The sequence below is a fragment of the Clarias gariepinus genome, chromosome 20 (genome assembly GCF_024256425.1).
Source record: "Clarias gariepinus isolate MV-2021 ecotype Netherlands chromosome 20, CGAR_prim_01v2, whole genome shotgun sequence".
Classification (NCBI taxonomy): domain Eukaryota; kingdom Metazoa; phylum Chordata; class Actinopteri; order Siluriformes; family Clariidae; genus Clarias; species Clarias gariepinus.
This window is the reverse complement of record NC_071119.1, coordinates 24,025,244-24,046,411: the sequence shown is the minus strand read 5'-3', so window position 1 is coordinate 24,046,411 and position 21,168 is coordinate 24,025,244. Positions and strand designations below refer to the sequence as shown.

At 37.3% G+C, this 21,168-nt stretch overlaps 1 protein-coding gene across 23 annotated transcripts in view; it reads left to right on the top strand.

Annotated features, from left to right (window-relative positions):
- Positions 1-21,168, top strand: part of LOC128508286 (neurexin-1a-like) — a 359,836-nt gene that overhangs the window by 281,644 nt on the left and 57,024 nt on the right. For 12 of the 23 annotated variants that reach the window (XM_053479547.1, XM_053479533.1, XM_053479529.1 and 9 more), the window contains 2 exons: positions 7,841-7,930; positions 9,483-9,841. In XM_053479547.1, coding sequence (XP_053335522.1) covers positions 7,841-7,930; positions 9,483-9,841 — 449 coding nt within the window. The remainder of the gene's footprint in view (positions 1-7,840; positions 7,931-9,482; positions 9,842-21,168) is intronic. The other 11 variants (XM_053479541.1, XM_053479540.1, XM_053479548.1 and 8 more) reach the window with 1 other exon arrangement.

The following is a 21,168-nucleotide window of genomic DNA, read 5'->3' as shown; positions in this document are numbered from 1 at the left end:
AAAAACAAGAAGAAAATGTCAGAAGAAAATCAACAGAACTAAGGTGGAATATAACGTCTGTTGGTGTTTACTGCAGTTTTAACGGCTCCCATGTTAACACTTCAGACATTTTAGTACTAGCACATTAATAATGAACATCTTTAGAGCAGTCTTTACCCAGAATTCAACTGCGCTGGGAGATAATAGTGCTATTTAGGTAGGCAGATAGGTATGTACTGTAGGTACAACATTGAACGGTACAGATCCTTAGCAACAAAATGCAGTTAACTACTATCTACTGTACCAGAAGTGCAAATATTAGTGTATTTATAGCACTTTATGAAAAAGAGAGAGTTTTTTTTTTTTGTTTCATCTTAGCATACATGATTTGACGTTTTTCTTACCAGTAAAAAAAAAAAAAAAAGAAGGAAAAGAAAAACCAGCCAACACTCCTTGCTATACAGTAAATGACATTTCTTTGCTTTTCTTGTTTTGTCCTGAGGTTACGCAAACTTTTGCACTCGACTGTACTCGTCTAGCTTCATGCGGATGTCTAATGAACGTTAATGAAATAAATAGCGTTTTAGATTCAATGAGCAGAAGGAAATGAGGTCTAAACATCGAATCAGGGCTTTATGACGTACTGTATGCTTAATAACATAAGAGCAAGCTTCTTTCAAGTGAAAAATATAGTTTTTAATAATCAGCATCCTGCAGACACTCAAGGAAGAAAATCTAATTTTTACAACCAGGAAAGAGCCTATTATGCACCATAAGATTTAATCAAGGAGGAATATATGAAAAAAAAAGGCGTCCACTATTCTTATTTACGGTTTCTGTGTATCCGGTAAGTACTTCTTTGAAAAAGATGGTGTGTAAGCTGTAAGAGTTTTGAAAGCCCATTCTCGTAACCCTAAGGTGTCGTTCCTCGGTATTGAACTACCTGTTTAATGCCTTTAATTCCTCATCCTACTTGAGGCAAGCAGCAGGCATGGAGTCACCGCCATGAAATACTCCTCCAGCCTGATAAAAGTGACGAGCATGGCTGAAAAGGTCAGCAAACCTGGCAGGATGAAACGGCGAGACAGGTGACAGACAGCTCTCGTTCAGTGATAATGATGAGCATGATTACCAAAAGTAAGACATGTAGTAATTGAATCGGAGAAACAAAGTGTTTCAGTTTAATTCTTAAATCTGTATTCATTACTTCTTCGAATCTTGTATTTGGACCACTGGTGAATTCTCAATTGTGACTAGTTGGAAGATGTGCATTAACTTAATTCAACAGCCGGTTTACAGAATATAAATATACTCCTTTTAATATGTTCCTATAGTAACAGCTCATTCAAATGGATTTGAAAGGCAGATGTTCCACATAAATGCATAAATCTTTGAAAAAGTCTATAGTGTCAGATAAGTTACACTGTATTTTTTTAAGTAACACCATAAGGCATATATATATATATATATATATATATTTATATAATATATATATATATATTTTATATATAATTTTTATTATTATTATTATTTCAAGGCTGTTGAAGGAAATATAGCATCTCAGATATCAGATAGTCCTGATCTGGATCTGACTCTAATCCGCTTTGCTTCCGGCCGATCTGCAGCACATCCGCCATGGATCTTGACTTAATATATGTTATGACACAGGTCGGATAATTCCAGTCTGACTAGGGGTATTAGTAATTAATTATTAATCGATAACCAATTTAAAGCATTTTAAACATTTTCTTTAGCTGTAATGTTTTGCGTAATATTTCTCCATAGATCATGTCTCTACTAACTTGTATAGCACATTTGAACGCTCTTGCGATTCTGCAATATTGGACATTACGATTTGTAAGCGTCCTTGTATTTTAATCAGCAAATCAGTATTTTCTTTAGATGCTGTGATTGTGTGAACTATCAGTAATCAGGTGAACATGAACGTATGATAGTATGTGAATAGGGCCAGAGTCAGTTTTGTGATTGATAAGGTGCATGGCTACTGATCGGAGGATCCCAGGTTCAAACCCCAGCACCTTTAGGCTCTTAACCCTCAACTGCCTATTGAGTTGCCCTGTATACAGGCGTCTGCCAGATGCCATAAATGCAAATGTGATAGTGGGATATTGTTGTCATGTTTAAATTCTTCTGGGAATGGGATTTTCATTCCTTGCCAGTTTTTTTTTTCACATGTTCAACAATATTCAGTTTATCAATAAACGGACCTGCTGTGGTTTAAAAAGAATAAAACACTTCAGTAAAAAAAAATCCATTTTAAGTTTGGTAAAAATATCTCTTCTTCATCACAGCACCTGTCTTGCATAATGCCGGATTTCACTGTATAGTATAAATTGGTGTCATGCTGCACATTGTTGTTTGCTGTAACTGTTCTGTTATTTTGCTTTTTCGTTAGTATTTATACACTGTTCTGTCCCTACTTTATATTTACACATTTTTCTTTTCTGCTGTAACATAAAAATTTCCCCACTGCGGGATGAATAAAGATATATCTTATCTTATCCTCAAAGTACACAAGGGCACAGAAAAAAATTGCACTCTGCCATATTCGCCAGCTTATTAGTGGTTTTTGTGTGGACACCAGTCAGGAAAGAACGACAGAACGGTATCCAGCGAGAGGTTGGTCAGCTTTCTCATTAGTTTGGTTTCAATTTGCACGGCTGAATAGGCCCAATCATTCCCCTCGCTGAGGGCCCTATCTCAATTTGAAACTTAACATGAGGGTCAAACCAGAAAGACTTCTTAAACTCCAGACTCTCAGAAGAGCCTTTAATAAATCCTGTCTGGAATTGACTCGACGCCGCTTTCTGAAAGCAGTTTAACAAATCTCACAGTCGTTTTGGCATCTCTAAAAATGCCAGCTAGTGCCTACACATGGTACTTTTTGTTGTTGTTGTTGTTGTTGTTGTGTCCCAAAACAAGCAATTATACCATTCAATGAAAATTATGTAGAAGGAAGGGTAAAAGGTTATGGTTAAGGTTAAATTGCAATGAATTTTATTGAGAAACATAGAGTGCTGAGAAACATAGAGTGTACAGCTGTTTAATTACAGGGTCATGTTAAAAAAATATATCTGTATATGCATATAAATTACATTAATTAGAACAATCATAGACAATGCTATGTCTTGACAAAGGTATGAACTCCTTTCACGTGCCATAGCATTATTAAGGGCCCACTTTTACTGTCACTGCCTTCTCCTTGGAAATTGGCTTACTTTACCCTCTTCAAAGCACTTCTGGCAACAATGATGCCATGCTGTCTTTGGAAAATAATCAACAGCCCAAATGGTTAAGTAAGCATACATTGTAGCTATTATTAATGTTAGGTTGAATGTTTACTTAAAATATTAAGCACTGAAGTGTTTGATACCTTTTATACCACAACAACGTAATTATTATTATTATTATTATTATTATTATTATTATTATTATTATTATTAATATTAATATTATTATTATTTTATTTGGGGAAATCTTACATTATGTTTTTTTTTTATCCTTTTTTTTATCCGAGCTTAAGGTTTTCAGAGTTGTCTTTTGGGAATCTATAATCGTATAAAATAAAAGCAAAGCAAAATAAAATCCTGTTTATGAATATAAATGTCGTCTAATAGAGTAACTACTGGGCGAAATTCAACATATTTATCCACTAAAATGTGAATATATAAATTAAACATGTACAAGCTTTAGGACAATTTGGAATTTTTTAAAGAATTTGACTCACATATATTATATTTTCATGTATTATTGTGTTCATTTTAGTGGCTTATTCTGAGATCATGACTTTGATCTTACTTGATCAAAGGACGAGGGGATGAGAGAGGATGATAACGGACTTTGGCTTGATCGTTTACCTTAAAAAATCAGCAGATAATTGTATAGAAACAGTATTTAATCTGAGATGGATTACATTTACGACACCCCAAACTAAGAAAAAATTCTGTATCTGTTTATTTCTGTCTCTTTTTGGTGGAAACATCTTTTGTATGTATCCTGACAAAACCCTCATCTTGCATTGATGGCTGTGAGCCCTGGTGGTGTACTGTACTGTACTGTATGTTTTTATAGTGGCGGGGGTTTGATGTGTGTATTTGCTGGTGCTTCCAAGTCTGTAAAAAACAAGCTTACCCAATTTCTTGAATTCTGTTATTACTCTTTGGTAAAGGAGACACCTCAGGAGACAAACACAAGCAAATCAGCTCTAGCAGGCATGAAATCGAAAGTTAAAGTAACAAGTACAATTGTCAGGGCAAAGTAAAGAAAGAAGGATGTAGAAATAAAAATTGGGGCTCACAGGTATCACAACAGTCAGGGTGATCATTTTAGCAGGAGGGAATCGCAACAAAGTACTCTTCTTGGTATTGCTGCTCCCGGTTTCACCAGGAGTCCAGGAAATCATAGCTGGCCCTGCTCTTTCTAGTTCCTTCCTCTTCTGTCAAGTAGGGCTGGTACTAATGTTCCTTAAGCTGGTACAGTATACCCTTCTTCTAGTTCTTATTTATCACCTCGACTAATTAAAATACCTGAAATTAATTTAAAAAAAGTCTTGACTTTATCTTGACCCTACAGTTTTAGATTTCAGGACTTGCATACCCAGACAATATGGCTCAGGAATTCAGTTACAGGTCAAAGAAATTTGGACTGTGAGGGTCAGGGTTGGGCGCCCTCCCAGATAACACTTCAGTCCCTGTCAACCCACTTATAAACGTATTACCGCTGTGCCGTATACTCCAATTTGAACAGCACAGGTGATGTGCATAACCTTCTTTTCGGAATGTTGTTTAGGTCACAAGGGCACCATTTGGGATAGGGCATTACAATCTATGGCTTTGGGAATTAATTTAGATATTACAGCTTTCAACTGTTTTTTAACATAACACTGGTGTAGGACATAGTGGGCTCAACACAGTTTCTCTGGCTAGTGACTACAGTAGAGACACAGATTAGACTCTACAGCTGTTGACTCTGGGCTTAATTAAGACTCTTTAGTTTTAGAAATGTGGCTTAGAACTTTGGACTCAAATTAGATTCTATGACTTGAGATACTGAACTTCAGAACTAGGATCAGATCTTACCGCTCAAGACTCGGAACCTGACTCTGATCTTATGGTTGATGACACCGAACTTGATTCTGACTTTACAAATATGCTAAACTTGACATCTTACAATTGAAGACGCTGAACATTACTCTGATCTTACATCTCAAGACTCAAAACTTGACTTTTCAGCTAAACACTTAAGTTCGGTGGAAACTATGGACTTAAATCTGACTCTACCTTCAGATTTGATGGACTCTTAAAGACTCAGAAATTAACTTACTGACTTACAGAAATTAGTAACAGTTGAGTAAGATGGTGGTATAAGTGCGATAAGTAGATTTGCAAATTACAGGAAAAAGCAGCAATTGAAATTTAATCTGTACAACCAGAGAAGCTTCTGACTACGAGCTTTTGCTGTTAAAAGTTTACCAGAATACGAGTATAATCCAAATCGTTCTTTTGCTTGCTGCCTTTAACCTCTTACAATATGATACACATTTTATACAGCTGAACCTTTAAGTACACATTAGTAAGCTTATCATGTCAAGTGTTACCGCAGCACAAATGTTGTGCATTACCATTGCGTTCACGGCGATGTTTTTATACCCGGTGACATGGTGGGAGCAACGGGGCAGCCTGTTGACTGAGCTCAAAGCCTGAGGGTTTCTGCTCTCTCTTACGCAGCATGCATAATTAGAGAGTAATAACTCTGAATTCATTTGCCTCTATACTCTCCCTCCTTTATGTTTCCTCTGGCTACAGCACTCTGTAGTGTTGTCTAACCTCCCACCTTGTGTGCGACCTCTCCGCTGCGTGGTGTTTTGCGTGTCAGCAGGTGGCTGATGGGATCGAGGCAGGCCTCAGGCCTACCACACTTACCCAGCTATGAAGTGACAAGTATTTATTACACTCTGCACTGACAACGTGTTCGATTGCTTTCTCAATTCCCACCTGCTATGGTATGGTGAACAAGTTTCTTTAAGCATGCTTTGAATGTTTTTTTTCCATCATCCTTGGAAGGCAAGGATAAGAAATGCTTACTAGAGACCCAAAAATATATTTTTTTGCATTCAAATAAATAAAAGAGTGTTTCGATCAGACATTAAAGCCACCTCAACTGCGCTATTCTTCAAACTTGATCTGTTCTGCAGTGCCTTTGCAGTTCCTCAGAGTCACAACGGTTATCTTTTACTGCTCTGCTTGAGCAGACGTTGGCCTAGTTTACATGATAAGGCTTCACAATGTCAAAGTATACGCTTATATCAGAAATAAAGGAAGTCTTTTTTTAACAACTGTTAATCATATCTTGAATAATGCATCATCTGATCCGTCCTTATGCTGCATTCTGAGCCTAAAGATGTAAAATGTTTTAGAATTTGACCTGAATCAGGAAAGAAACTGTTTTATTTTTCTCCCCAAATATAGTCACCTGGTAATTCCCAACCCACCAGACAGCGCTCTCCTAGCCTAAGACAGCTGGACCAGTTGGTTTGTGTCGAGACATGTGTAGTCAGGGACTCGTACATGCAATCTTGATGTTTCTCCTGCCGAAAAGACATTTTCATCAGGTTTCTACTCTATTCCTGTTGTTCTTTGTAGTTTTCCAATAGTCCTGACAGTTTCTAGGAGATGGATTGGGTTAGTTTTGTGTCAAACTCATAATTGGCTCCAAAGCCAGCCAGGGGACATCATCTTCAAAAACTGAGGAGCTGCTTTTATTTACAACATTTTCTGTTTTCATTTCCTGCTTTAATGCTTTACTTTAGCAAAAAAACAAAAAACAAACTTTACTTCTGCCTTGAACAGTATAACTATAATAACCCCCCATTGACTTAACCGAGAAAAGCCTTTCCCTCACAGTCAACACCTTCAACCTTTTATTTTTCCTTTACCGGTTATCTTCAGATTTATCCGTACACCAATGAAGCTTTGCAAAGCCCAACATCAATCATTAACACTCGTTAGTTTCCTTACAGGTTACTTCCAAAACTGCATGCTGAGATCTGACACCCAACAACCCCCCCCCCCCCCTCCCCCCGCCCCCATCTCTTCTCACTTTTCTGGATATTTCTGAAAATGAAGAGCAGCAAATTGGGTTTTATTTTCATGGGTAACAAAAGCTTTTGTCAAAACCTTCATTTACTTGTTTACTTGTTTACTTCTCTTGCGCTTTTACTTATTTTATGCTCTGTCTCTTGACCTTCCGAATACTGTAGCCATTGTGTTTATGCATAGCATACAGTAATTAGCATGATAAATAGTTCTATTTTTTCGAATAATTGGAAATTAAAATGTGAGTTCTATTTTTATATGCATACATATATATATTTTTTTCTTTTACATTTTAATTTCAGTTCTTTAAATGCCTTCAGACTGATAATTAGGCGTGAAAAGAACGAAGGAAGGCATTGATAAAATGTTGAAGTAATGTGTAACTAGAATTTTTTTTAAAAAAGGAGAAAAGTGTAAAAATTAGTCTTTTTGTGGAAATTTAAAGCTGTCTCATGAATATTGGCAGAATTTGGTGTGTTGTTCTAGCATAACCCTAGTTGATTAATCTCGATCATTTATAAACTCTGTAAATTAATGTTCACATAATGTAGCGTTAAGATAAATTAAAATGGTTCTAGTTAAAGTATGGTTGGTCGATGTTTTTAATCATTTCTAAAAAAAAAAAAAAATTTCTAAAAAAAAAAAAAGAAAAATTTAAACTGTGCAGTTGTATAGTTCAGGCTTCTACCATTTAACCCTTGACCTTTCAGATTGTAACCAATGAAATGTCTCTTTAAACTTTAAAGGCAACATTGATAACGAACGACTGGCGATCGCTAGGCAGCGAATCCCATATCGACTCGGTCGAGTAGTTGACGAATGGCTACTCGACAAAGGTAAAAACCCATGATTAAAACTTAACCAGTAATTTGAACTTTAAAGTAATATATATTTGTTAGCTAAACTAAACATAAATTAAATGTGCAGTTAAACAGACACGGATAACCAAAGTTTAAAAGCAGGTAAATGTAGTTTTCAGTTAATATAATGTGATATATGAGGGTTTTTATAGATGTATGGATATATATTTTATAGGTATATGTATAGTATATGTTTTCTTGTCAATTACACGTTAAAGGGACTGTAATGTAAATCTAATTAGTTTATAACCATATACATAAATTACTGATTTAAATATTGTTGTTTTTTTTAACGCTTAAATGATAAAAGCTTAAATTAATGTTACATTTTTGGTCATTTAGTTTTTGTTTTGTACCTGCTATACCTGCTATGAAGGTTACGATATTTGCACATTTATGCACATATTTAATTTGTTAATAATATTAAACTGATCTTTATGCTAAATAGATTGAAATTACTGTAATTGGCATCAGAGTCCCTTTAACACATATGTTAAATGTAAGCAAGGCATAAAGTAAAAAAAAATAAAACAGCGATAAATGACGTTTAAGTGCATGCTTGGTTGTTTGTCCGTGTGTTTTCTTTTGTTGTTGTTCTTCTTCTTCTATTCTTTAGTTTTTTTTATTTTAATAAATGTTTGGGAAGAAAAACACAAACCTTCCACACTGGAATTGTGCCATTTTTGTTCTCTTATCAGACAATCCATCTGTTTGTTTGTTCGTTTGTTTGTCCATATTAAACGAGATCTGATTTAATGTCTTTGATTTTTGCTCCACGTTACTGTTATAATATTCACGTTTAAGTTCTGTGTAAAGTGCAAAACTTTTACTAAAAGGGTGCCTACAGTTATAAATCACATCCCCAGTTGAAATATCTTCAGTTTGCCTCCTTATAACCTTTTTTGGTGCAGAGCTCAGTTTTGAAGAGCGTGAACATCTTGTCTCTGAACGCTAATTGGCTGACAAAGCGAAACATCTGTTTCTGACGCCACTACGACATTATCCAAAAAAAAAAAAAAAAAATATCTTTAACCACATATGGAGAGTTCATATGGAGAGAGCACTTTTCCCGACGCATTCATTAATTCTGACAAACGATTCGAGGGTTAGCGTTCGGTAAGAGACTGTGGGAGTAAAAAGACACACTGAGAAAAGACTTCAGCGCCCTTTTAGCAAAAAAACAAAAACAAAAAAAATGTGCTTTTTCCTTTTTAAGTTTATGTTTATAGCTGTTTAGCTGTTTGGCCATTATGTGGTATCTTTATATATCTTCATTTCATTTCATTTGGCACCCTCATCGTCATAACGGCAGATAAATTACAAGCCACTCCTGCTGGCGATGGGTAATTTATCCTGCTCATTACCCGCTGGACAAATAATCCGTCTTTTTTTCCCAGGCGTGATTATTCCACAACATTCTTCCCTACCATTTTTTTTTACTTTTTAGAGTGTATGTTGTACTGAGCGTTGGTGACTGAGCAGTGCCGTCCATTGGAGCTGGATTGTTTCTGTTTTTCCCATCCCTCAGGTCGGCAGCTCACCATTTTTAACAGCCAGACTACAATCCAGATTGGAGGCTGGGAGCGAGACAGGAGTCGCTCCTTCCAAGGCCAGATGTCGGGCCTCTACTACAACGGGCTCAAAGTGTTCAACATGGCAGTCGAGGGCAACCCGAACGTCCGCGTCGAGGGCAGCGTGAGGCTGGTGGGGGAAGCGCCTTCATCTTCTTCGTCCTCCTCATCCTCCTCCTCTTCCTCCTCTTCAATCACGCCCCAGTCCAACGCCTCCACCTCTATCATGGAGACCACTACGACAACCACCAGCAGCACCACCACCACAGCCTCTGGCCGCAGGGTCAAGCAGACCACGCCCAGAGATACGCAGCAGGTCAGGCGATTTTTTTATTTACATGTCGGTATTTGGTGTTTGGGACTTGCATCGCCAAAATGTAGCTATTAAGGATTAGGATGACAGATGTGTGGCTATATTTGCTTTCATTTGGAGCAGTTAAATAGAGTTGGTTTTGTTTTGGGTTTTTTTCAGTAATCATTGATATTTTGAGCTAATTCCAAAAATGAAAGAAAAGAATATAAAAAAGCCACACATTTGCTAATAGCTATTTATAGAAACCTTTCTTTTTAAGCTGATAATTTGGCTGGTGATATTTTTATATTTTTGATGTATAAATGTAGCTGTTTTTTAATGTATGACATATAAAATCAAAGACCAACCAAAAAATATTAACATGCAAAACAGATTATTTGTAGTGATTGCTTCTGCTGCCATTTAGGATATTTACTGTTCAGATTTGTTTCACTCACTTGGTATCTTGAATGGAAGAGATTTTCAGGAGTTCTTAAAGTTCCTAAGGTCCTATAAGGGGGGACAACTCAGTTTCCAGGAAGTAAACTGTCCAAAAAATAAAAAAATTCTCAACTGAAATCCTACATGTTTTTTTTAATAGATTTTTTATTTTTTTATTTTCAGCCATTTATGCCATTTGTTTCAAAATCTGAACATTCAAATAGCAAATTTGGTTCAAATTCCCACTAGCTGATGAAGGACCAATCTCTTTAAAACCTGCACCCTTGTCATGATGTCAGTAATGTACCTGACATTTTCAGCAATAATTATTATTTTTTTTTTTGCAAAGTGTTATTTTTTCAGCCTTGACTCTCTTTCACGTATCGATCCCATGTATCTGACGCAAATGTGCTGTTTTTATTTATATTAAAAAAAAATCCCCTAAATGATAAAGAAATAAAAACACGGCTATAAATTCAGCAGAGGTTTTAACATTCAGGTCCTGTATTTACTAAGGGTCTTAGAGTAGAAAATTGCTTCCAAGTGGCCACAAATTCTTAGAATGACGCCATTTTGGTCCTACTTTCAGGAGTAGGAATAAGAGCTATTTATTAAAATTCTTAAAATAGGAAATCACTACTACCTTCACAAAAATGTAGGAGAGCTCTAGAGTCGTCCTAACTGGTTAGGAGTAGCGAGGAAATGGCATTCAGGCAGAGACGTTTTAGTAACATTAAGGCCTTGTTCACACGGGCATTAAGTTTTTGGATAAACGAACTTGCTCTGAATGTCCCAGACGTTTATGTTGGGTTTTGTAGTGGGGCTTGATTTACCTCTACACCGGCGTTTGTTTGTCTCTGTCTAACGTCAGCCTGCAGCCCATATTGTAGTTTGTCTGCTAACCTGTGGGGGCAGTGTGTCGGGAACTGGATATGAAAGCCCGCTGCTACCGGGTTCACTCTCTGATTGCACAAGGTCGGATTAAAGGAAGGTTTTTTTTTGTGGTATATGAAGAAAAGTTTTTCAACAATTATTTTTTTTTATTTTGCCTTTTTCCGCATTTCCCTACAGTATTTGTAGCATGTAGGATCATGGGATATATCCGGTCCTCCGAAGCGTAAAATGAACGTGAAGAAAACGCACTAGAAGCGGTTTCCTTGCGTTCGTTGGGTTTTGAACGCCAAGAAAAAGCTGCATGCAACGTTTTTTTGATGCCATATAAACGCGCAGCCGGACAAACGCACGTCACCAAAGTGCGTGTGAACACTGTCATTGACTCCTATGTGAAAAAAACACTCGCCGCTTGATCCGCACTCACCGGACGCAACAAACGCAAGAAAAACGCTCGATTTTAACGCCCGTATGAACAAGGCCTAAGTGACACAGAGCTCATAAATGATACGTTTGGACAAAACCGAAATATCTTATTTATTTTTAATCGCATGTGGTGTTTAACACAAGCGTTTCCCTGTGTTTCTCACTCCTTGGGGGTACAAACAAACTGAAAGGTGGCACTGACGCTTTCACAAATTGTGTCCGTTCCCTCTTTATCTTTAGAGGTACGATGGGCAGAATTTTGCTTTAATTATTTCTTTACATTTATTCTCTGCAAGCAAAACACTTTTATCCTCCCTCCCTACAAAAACCGGCACTGCATTCACTGCATTTACTGCGGCAGCCCACCAACAGTGAGGCTCGAACCTGGATCCTCAGACCACCAAATCAGCAAACCAACTAACTATATAAAGCTACTTAACATAGTCTTCTACACAAGCCATGCATTTGATGCAGTTGATGTTCTTCCACTGTGCTAGAGATTGTTTATGGAGATGACACCATTGACAAGCGCAATGTGCACATGATGGATGAAGAAGAGGGAAACCAGCACTGAAGACAAACCACACGTTAAAAGACCATCAACTGAGACAAAGTGGATTTTCAGAAAGAACAGGAGAGTTGAGTCCAACAAAAAGGCATGTCTTGTAATAGAACCTATGTTGAGAGGCGTTTGGTAGAATTTGTAAAGATGAGCAATTACAATGTGAAACACCTGCATTACTTTGGGTGCAGGCGTTGTGTTTCAACATTATTTTTCCCAGAGATATTCATTGAAGAGCAGAGACACTGAAGTTAGTCTGGGGTTAGTCCTGGGTCCATGTAAAAGGGAAACAAAGAAACCTGTCAGTGTGACTTGCTATGTCTCAATACGCAGAGTTTTTTTTTTTTTTTTTCTTGCAGAATCGCTTTTTTCTTTTTTGGATAACAGTTTTATTTATTGTCATGCTAGTTTAGTGCTGAGAAAGAGAAGTGGTTTTTGGATGTGAAGACCGCATTCAGGTCAGCTTGTTCTCTTGTCAGCGTCGGTCTTTAAGTAACACGGCCTCAAGGCCCTTTTCCGACCTCATGCTTCAGAGAGCACGTATGAGGATCCGGAGGCGACCGGGGGCAGCGGCTGTTTTGTGCTCGTGGCTCCCTCACTGTGACTGGAACAAAAAGGGAAGTCTTTTTTTTTTTTTTTTTTTTTTTGGTGAAGCGCCGAGCACCAAATCGCAATGTGTACTGAATTGTGCTCGCACCAAATTGGTGTGCATTGTGTGTGTACTGGAGCAGTGAAGCTCTCGAGGAGAAATTGCAGAGTTCCACTTGATCAGAACCAAAGACTCAGCAGTGCGCAGTGCTGCTATTAAATCTGGGACACGGCATATACACAGCACGGTCTAACACAATATCTTATTTAAGTTAAAGGCAAAGTGCGGGGTTTGACTTTTTTGCTCAAGAAACTAAAGGCATTGCACTAATTAGAAACTTTTTCCTTTTATCTCCAACCAAAGAAAGTTTTTTTGCAAATACTTAAAAATCAATATTTTTTTTGTACCAATATACCATTCTACTACCTCTTCTTACTTACTTGTATCTGCAGAGCTGGTCATTTAGGCTGTGTTTTTTTTAATATATATCACTGATAAAAAGCATCTTTCCTACTGTACCGTTTGGCTACTGTACATCGTAAACTCAAAAAAAAAAACTAAACTCATGATATGAAATAAATATGAAAGAAACAAACAAGGTGATATAAAATACAATTTAAAAAGACTGGTAAATAAAAATGTAGGGGAAAAGTATAATGAAAAGACAAAAGGAAGTAAAAAAAACTAATAATAATGAGAATGAAAAAAAATCAGTGATTAAAAAAGGAACAGAGGAAAGGAAGGAAGGAAGAGAGAGAGAGAAAGAGTGAAAGAGAGAACAAGATGTAACAAACCAAGAAATGAAGTAGGAAAGAAAGAGGAAGAAAGGAATAAAAAGGGAGAGAGAGAAAACAGGAAAGAAAGAAAGAAAGAAAGAAAAAAAGAAAGAAAGAAAGAAAGAAAGAAAGAAAGAAAGAAGAAGGAGGAAAAACAAACAGAAAGGGTGAGCAAGAAGTAGAAACCTAAGAAGGGAGGAATTAAAAAAAGATAGAGAAAGAGAGAGAGAAGAAATTAATAAAGAAAAAATGAGAATTGCATAAAAGACAAGAACACCTAAAGAAAAATCAAAAAGAAAAGAAAAAGAGTGGAGCAGAGAGAGAGAGAGAGAGAGAGAGAGAGAGAGAGATTTGAAGCGTTTGAAGCTGTTGATTGGTTGATCCATTCTGACATTAATTCCATCCATCATTAATGCCAAATTATTGTTTCTTTGGTGATGAATCATAAATGCAACAATGTGTCTCAGAACAGCATAAATGTTGATCGTTTGACATTTTCTATAATAATACTCAGTTTTTTTTTATGTTTATGTAAGGAGTCTCCAGTGTCAGTAGGTAACACTGTAACGGTGTATACGCTCAGTACGAGTGTCTTCAGCATAAGTGAGAACTCATATTACATTGTAGTTCCAGAAGGCATCTAACGTGTTATGCATTCATAACTACAGTACATTCCACTGCGTAAGGTTTATAACATTTCATTGCTTTTAAATTTATTTTATGTAAACAGCCCTATTGGTCAGCACTGTGTCACACGACCAGATGACGGTCTTATTTAATAATCGCAAGCCAAGACTATTAGATTTTGTGCCATATTGTCAACACCTCGGTGTGATGTCACTCCTGTTTTGAACGGTGTGTGTGTGTGTGTGTTGTGTCTGTCTCTAAATCTTCCATCTGATTATGGAAAAACTCGAGTAAATGATAAGGTAGACCCGACTGTCTGGCCGACAAAGCTTTTTTTTCCCTCCTTGAGGCTCTTTGTACGTCTGAATAATGCAGCTGGCGCTTTTATCTCCGTCTCGCATTACATGTGACTATCAGCTTATTCTGGTAATGCGATTTCATCCCCGGCGTGGTCATAATTCATTAGGCCTGCGCCAGGATGGGATCTCCTCGATAGAAAAATCTTCCCTTTATGTGGTGAATTTCGTGTCGTCGGGTCAGGAGACTTTGTCCCGGCCAATTTGCGGCAGATCGTTTTCAGTGCGTTTTCATTTGAACATTCTTGTTTCTCTCCTCGTGCTGCAGTGAGCCCGGTGTGATGTGATGTGATGTGATGAAAGCTCGCGGCTCTCGGCTCAGAGACGGTACACGAGCCAGAATAGAATAGTCGAGAGGCAAAAAAAATAAAAAAGAAAGAAAGAAAAAAATCTAATTGCTTATTGTTTCACAGCTGTGTTACAGCGAGGTGATTAAAAATTAACCGGGAAAAAAAAATCCCCACTGAGCTACAAGAGAAACACCGAGCGCTTATAACACCTAAATAAGCTCATAAATCAAAGCCAATTAAACAGCTGAAGCAGGTGATGGAGGCTGAATGTAGACATTCAGCTTGTATACACACACACACACACACACACACACACACACACTAACGCTGCGGATAATAGAACTCATGGCCACGCCAGAGTCTTTATGTCCTGATTTTCATTTATTTCAGTCTTCAAGTCCATCATTAGTTTGTTCATGCACTGTATGTGATATTTCACCCGACTCTAACTGTCTGTACACATTCAGCTTGTTTGCTAATTGTAAGTTGTGTTGCTCGATTCCAGCAGCTTATATCTTCTCACATAAATAAAGGTAAAAACTACAGGATAAAAAGAGAAAGGAAGGGAACGTGTGAAAGACAGTGATGAAAATTGTAAAAGAGAAAAGTCAGGCACAAAAAGATAGAGCAAAAGGAAAAGTAATAGGAGAATGAGAAAATGTGGAAAAAAAACAGAGAAAAGCATAAAAAGGAAGAAAGAAAGAAGGAAAAAAGAGTAAAGGTATAAAAGAATAAAAAATGCTGGAAAAAAGTAAGAGAAAGAGATAAAAGGGAATATGGACAAATAATTTAAATCATAAAGATACAATTTGTGTAAACAGAAAGGAAGAAAGGAAGGAACAATGCAAACAATTTAAGGAATAAATACAGAAAAAAGGGAAGAAAGAAAGAAAGAAAAAAAGAAAGAAAGAAAGATAAAAAAAACAAAGGAAAAGACACAATAAAAAATAAGGGAAAAGAAAATATATATCAACAAGGAAGTAATAAATAAGACAAAAAGAAAGAAAGAAAGAAAGAAAGAAAGAAAGAAAGAAAGAAAGAACGAAAGAAAAAGAAAATGGATGGAATGAATAATGACGGCATTTAAAATGGCAAAAAAAGAAAAAATGCATGAAGAGAAAAAAGAGGGGACAATAGAGGAATAAGGGAAATAGTTAAAGCACAAAGAGAAGGAAGGAAGGTAGGAAGGAAGAAAAAAGAAAAGAAGATCTATAGCCAAGAAGAAAAAAAAATGAACAAGCAAATGTTGAAATAAATCACAATTTCGAAAGGCTTAGATATTTATAAAGAGGAAAAAAGGCAGAGCAAATGAATTAAACAATAAAAGAGAAGTAAAAGAAAATCAGAGAAGCAAAAAAGGTAAGGAGGAAAGGATTTTTTTAAATACAATTAAATTGCAAAAAATATAAAAACTAAAAGAAAAAAGAAAAAGAGAGAAAGAAAGAGAGAGAAAATAAAGGTTTATATCAAAGCTTCTGGTCGATTTATTGATTTACTGTTGTTGGAGTTAAAATCTTGAAATTTTTTTCAAGTTCCGAACTTAAATAATAAATTTTAAAAGTTTGTCAAATGAAGTAAACTCCTGCGTTCTCACCGAGATGTTTAGAGTGCAGCGTTTGAAGCTTAATTAAGAAGTATGAGAAATTCTAATACACGCTTGTCTCAAGTGTCAGCCTGACGCTGAATTAAAATATCCCAATTAAAAAAATCTATATTAAAATTGGCTAATTGAAGGGATCTGATTAGGAGGAGGTTTAGAAGGCAGGAGTAATTGGCACTGGGGGAATGTCTTTGAAGCTCGGGCGCTGAGAGAATCCTCAAATCCTCGTCAGCGCCGAGTCGACGCTAGCGTGAAGGAGAAGAAGCGCCGCTTTATCTTCGTGTTTAATCACACGTCTCTGGGTTGAAGTACAGATGAAGAGGAGAGTCTCTCACACACAGTAACACCCTTACCCTTCGTTCATGTTCGGCTAGAATTTCCATTAGCCAAACCACATCTTCTTTGTCTTTGGGCTGTTCCCTTTCAGGGGTCTCCACAGCGAATCATCTGCCTCCATCTAACCCTATCCTCTGCATCCTCTTCTCTCACACCAACTAACTTCATGTCCTCTCTCACTGCATCCATAAATCTCCTCTTTGGTCTTCCTCTAGACCTCCTGCCTGGAAGTTCCAACCTCAGCATCCTTCTACCGATATATTCACCATCTCTCCTCTGAACATGTCCAAACCACCTCAATCTGGCCTTTCTGACTTTATCTCCAAAACATCTAACGTGGGTTGTCCCTCTGATAAACTCATTCTTGATCCTATCCATCCTTGTCACTCCCAAAGAGAACCTCAACATCTTCAGCTCTGCTACCTCCAACTCTGCCTCCTGTCTTTTCTTCAGTGCCACTGTCTCTAAGCCGTAGAGCATCGCTGGTCTCACCACTGTCCTGTACACCTTTCTTTTCATTCTCGCTGATACTCTTTTATCGCACAACACACCTGACACTTTTCTCCACCCATTCCAACCTGCCTGTACCCGCCTCTTCACCTCCTTTGAACACTGCACCTTTTTTAACTCTGCTCCCTGTTAGCCAAACCAAATGATATTATTCAGGAATAAAATATTATTATGAAGTCATAAAAAATACAGCATGCTAGGACTTTTTTTTTTAAACACTTGCCAAAATATTATATAGGAAATGATTAATCGCTAAATGCCTTTAAACAAAATAAGCATTTTAAAAAGATTTGACATGTAGAAAAAGAAAACAGAATAAACTATTAAATCAAGACAACTTTTTGTTTTTAACGATCTTCACAACATGGTTAGCTCTCCTTCACGTTCTTCATGTCTTCTCTTGACAGCGCTAGTTTTTTTTTTTTACTTGGGATGTTTAGTGGATTCATGGCATTGGTTTTTTGAAGGAGTAAAAAACACACACACACACATCTGGAGAGGATTTTCGTTAAATGACCTTTGGGTAAATAACTGTTTTCATCTCGGAGCTGTGATGATTTATGCAGCGGCTCTTGTTGCTGACGAGCACATCCGGCTTTTTTCGCCACTTTTTTTTCTCTTTGTCTTCGAGTCACGGAATTACTGCTTAAGATTCCTAACAAGAAAGTGTGCGTTAAATACTAAGAGAATAAAAAGACAAGAAACAAAAAAGAGGAGGAGCCTACAGTGACGTGCAAGTTCACAGCTCAGAGATCAGTTCACATACATTAAACAATGGAGTTTATGTTCAATTGTCATTTTAAATGACTTACGAACATTCAGGTTAAGAATTTCCAGATACTAATGGACCGCGGATCTACAAACTTTCATGAGTAGCTCATGTGTGTTGTACAAAAAATAGACCCCGCAGTGCACCAGATATCAATATTTACAACTATATACAATATTTTCAGTGTGTAAGTAAATGTATAAAAAAAGTTTGTTCTATTGTATGTGTGTGTGCATGTGTGTTTGCGGGAAAAATAAGTCGCCTTACCGGTTTTAATAAATCAGTCCAGAAGCACTATGATAGAAAATGTCTGTCCTGTAAAGCTGTCATGGTGGTGATTAATCCGAATTTTGGAAAATCATTAACAAGACCGATTTCACAGTCCAATACGGTGGAAAACAGCTCTGAGACAAAATGGCGTCCATTTAGGCATGCAGAAAACACCATGTAGTGTCATCCTTCCCCCGGACATCTTCCCGGGCTTCCTTTAAACGAGGTCAGGTGACCCTGCTGTGTCACCGGGATATTCCCAATTTGAAGGTGCAGTCTTGCAAGAGTATAATGTGAAACCAAAGCAACAAACCTGTACAGGTATGTGCTTTTTTTATGCCTTATGCTTTACGTTGCATATTTGTTTCAAAGGAGTATCTGACTTTTGAACAAATCAAACTTACAAACGTTCTTCCAGAGCGGATCTTGTTTGTAAACTGTATTATTATTTATTTATTTATTTACTTTTTTTTTAGTAGAACCTGGTTCTTCCTATTTTTACCCAGTTCACCTGAACTGGACATATTTGCAAGAAAAAATAATAATAATAATAAAAAAAAAAAATATATATATATATATATCCTAGAAACTGCGTTGTTAAGTTTTTATTTGTCACATATACATTACAGCACAGTGAAATTCCTTCTTCGCATATCCCAGTGTAACTGGGGTCAGAGCGCAGGGTCAGCCATGATACGGCGCCCCTGGAGCAGTTAGGGTTAAGGGCCCAACAGTGGCAACTTGGTGGAGCTGGGAACCAAACCGTCGATCTCCCGATCAGTAATTTAGTGTCTTAGCCCTCTGAGCGGCCACTGCCCCTGTGTACACATTGTATACAGTTGACCACGTGTCACGTACATTCTACACAACTTTTAACTTCACCTGAGAAATTCCGATTCGCTTCAAATCGGTTTGACTAGAGATTTGATAACTTCCTTCTCCAGCTTACAAAATATTAGCAGGCCTTGCAGAAACTCATCATGGTGATGTAGTGGTTAGCACTGTCGCCTTGCACCTCCAGGGTCAGGGGTTCGATTCCCCGCCAGGCTCGATTCCTGTCTCTGTGTGCATGGAGTTTGGATGCTCTTTCCATGCTTGGCTGCTTTCCTACATGTACTCCGGTTTCCTCTCACAGTCCAAAGACATGCAGATTAGGCTAATTGGTGTTCACAAATTGTAGTTGTGTATGTGTGCTCTGTGATGGATTGGCACCCTGTCCAGGGTGTACCCCACCTCATGCCTTAAGCCTCCTCGAATAGGCCCAAATGAGCCCCACACAACTCTGTATACAGGATAAAGTCTTATAGACAATGAGTGAGTGAGTGAGTGATACTGGTTGCCCGAGTGCTTACACGCTGGAATCTTAGATTGTGCTCGACGATTAAAGAAGTAAAGTACCTCGGCTGTTAGACCTTTCCTGCTAAAATGAACCATGAAATTTCTGAGCAGCTTACCTTAACCTGTCTTTTACACCCATTAAACCCACCATGGGTGATAGAAAAATGCAGTGAACAAAACTGCCATTATTTTCACTGCAGGAGGACATTTTACAGTATTCAAAGTGAAGTGCATTTTGTGCTTTTGAAGTGCATTTTGTGCCCTGCTCATTAACAACACTGACAACAACTTAGTGACCTTAGTGAATGTGCATACAGTACTAGAGCCCAAGTTACCTTTGTGTGAATGTTCTACAGCCCAAGTTACCTTGCTGCAAATGTTCTAGAGCCCAAGTTATCTTGACGTGATTTTTCTAGAGCACAAGTTACCTTGATGTGTACATCCTAGAGAAGTTACAATGTCCATATCTCCTGTGCACGCTTCCTATCACGTGGGTTTGTGATGGTGTTATATTTAGCTGACCGTGTTCTGAGGACCTCATTAATTTTCAGGATCCTAAAGCTAAGAGAGGCGTAACGGGGCTTATCGCTCACCCCAAAACAAGAGCTTTGGCTTAATACACTCTCTCTCTCTGACATCCACCCATCATCACTAACAAGTTGAACCCAGAGGACATCCTGTAGTAATTATCTCGCAGCTCTCAGAGGGGAGAACGGAGCAAGAACGTTTCAGACTATGCAGGAACTGTGTGGCGAGAGGATCTCTGCACACGGCCTCAGAGATCTCCACTCACTGTTCTGAACAAACGAGCTATTAGGACGTGATTGGAGGTGTTATCAGGTGTGCGTTTAGAGCCAGGGTTCTCTAGAGATCCTGAGTCAGAAATCACAGAAACGTTGGTCTCATGTTTGTGAAAACAGCAGTCGCATCCCAGAGACAATCATCATGCTGAAAGTGTAGTAATGTATATAGCAGCAAGTAAGCAAAAAAGAAAGTTAGAAAGAAAGAATGGAAAGAATGAAAAACAGAAGAATAGTATAATTAATAAAACAAGCAAAATGGAAAGAGAAAGCAAGAATTAGAAAACTGAAAAAAGAAACAAATAAATGTAACAGGGTGAAATAAAAATAATAAGAAATAAAACCTTAGATAAAGAAAATTTTATATATATATATATATATATATATATATATATATATATATATATATATATATATATATAAGATAAATGAAAGGACAGAGGAAAATAACAAAAAAACAAACCAGAGACAGAGTGAAAGAAAGAAAGTGTGCTTTTTTCACAATCAAAAAGGAAGGAAGGGAGGAAAACAAAAATAGGAATGAAAGAAAAAATCAATCAATAAATCAAAATAAAAAAGGGAAGTGAGAAAGGTGGACAAAAAGAAAGAAAGAAAGAAAGAAAGAAAGAAAGAAAGAAATTAAATTAACAAAACGGAGAGAGAAAACAAGAACTAGAAAGCTACTAAGAAGAAAGAAATCAATCAATCAATCAGTGGAACAAAATGGAGAGGGAAAACAAGAATTAAAAAGTTGCCAAGATGGTCTTTCC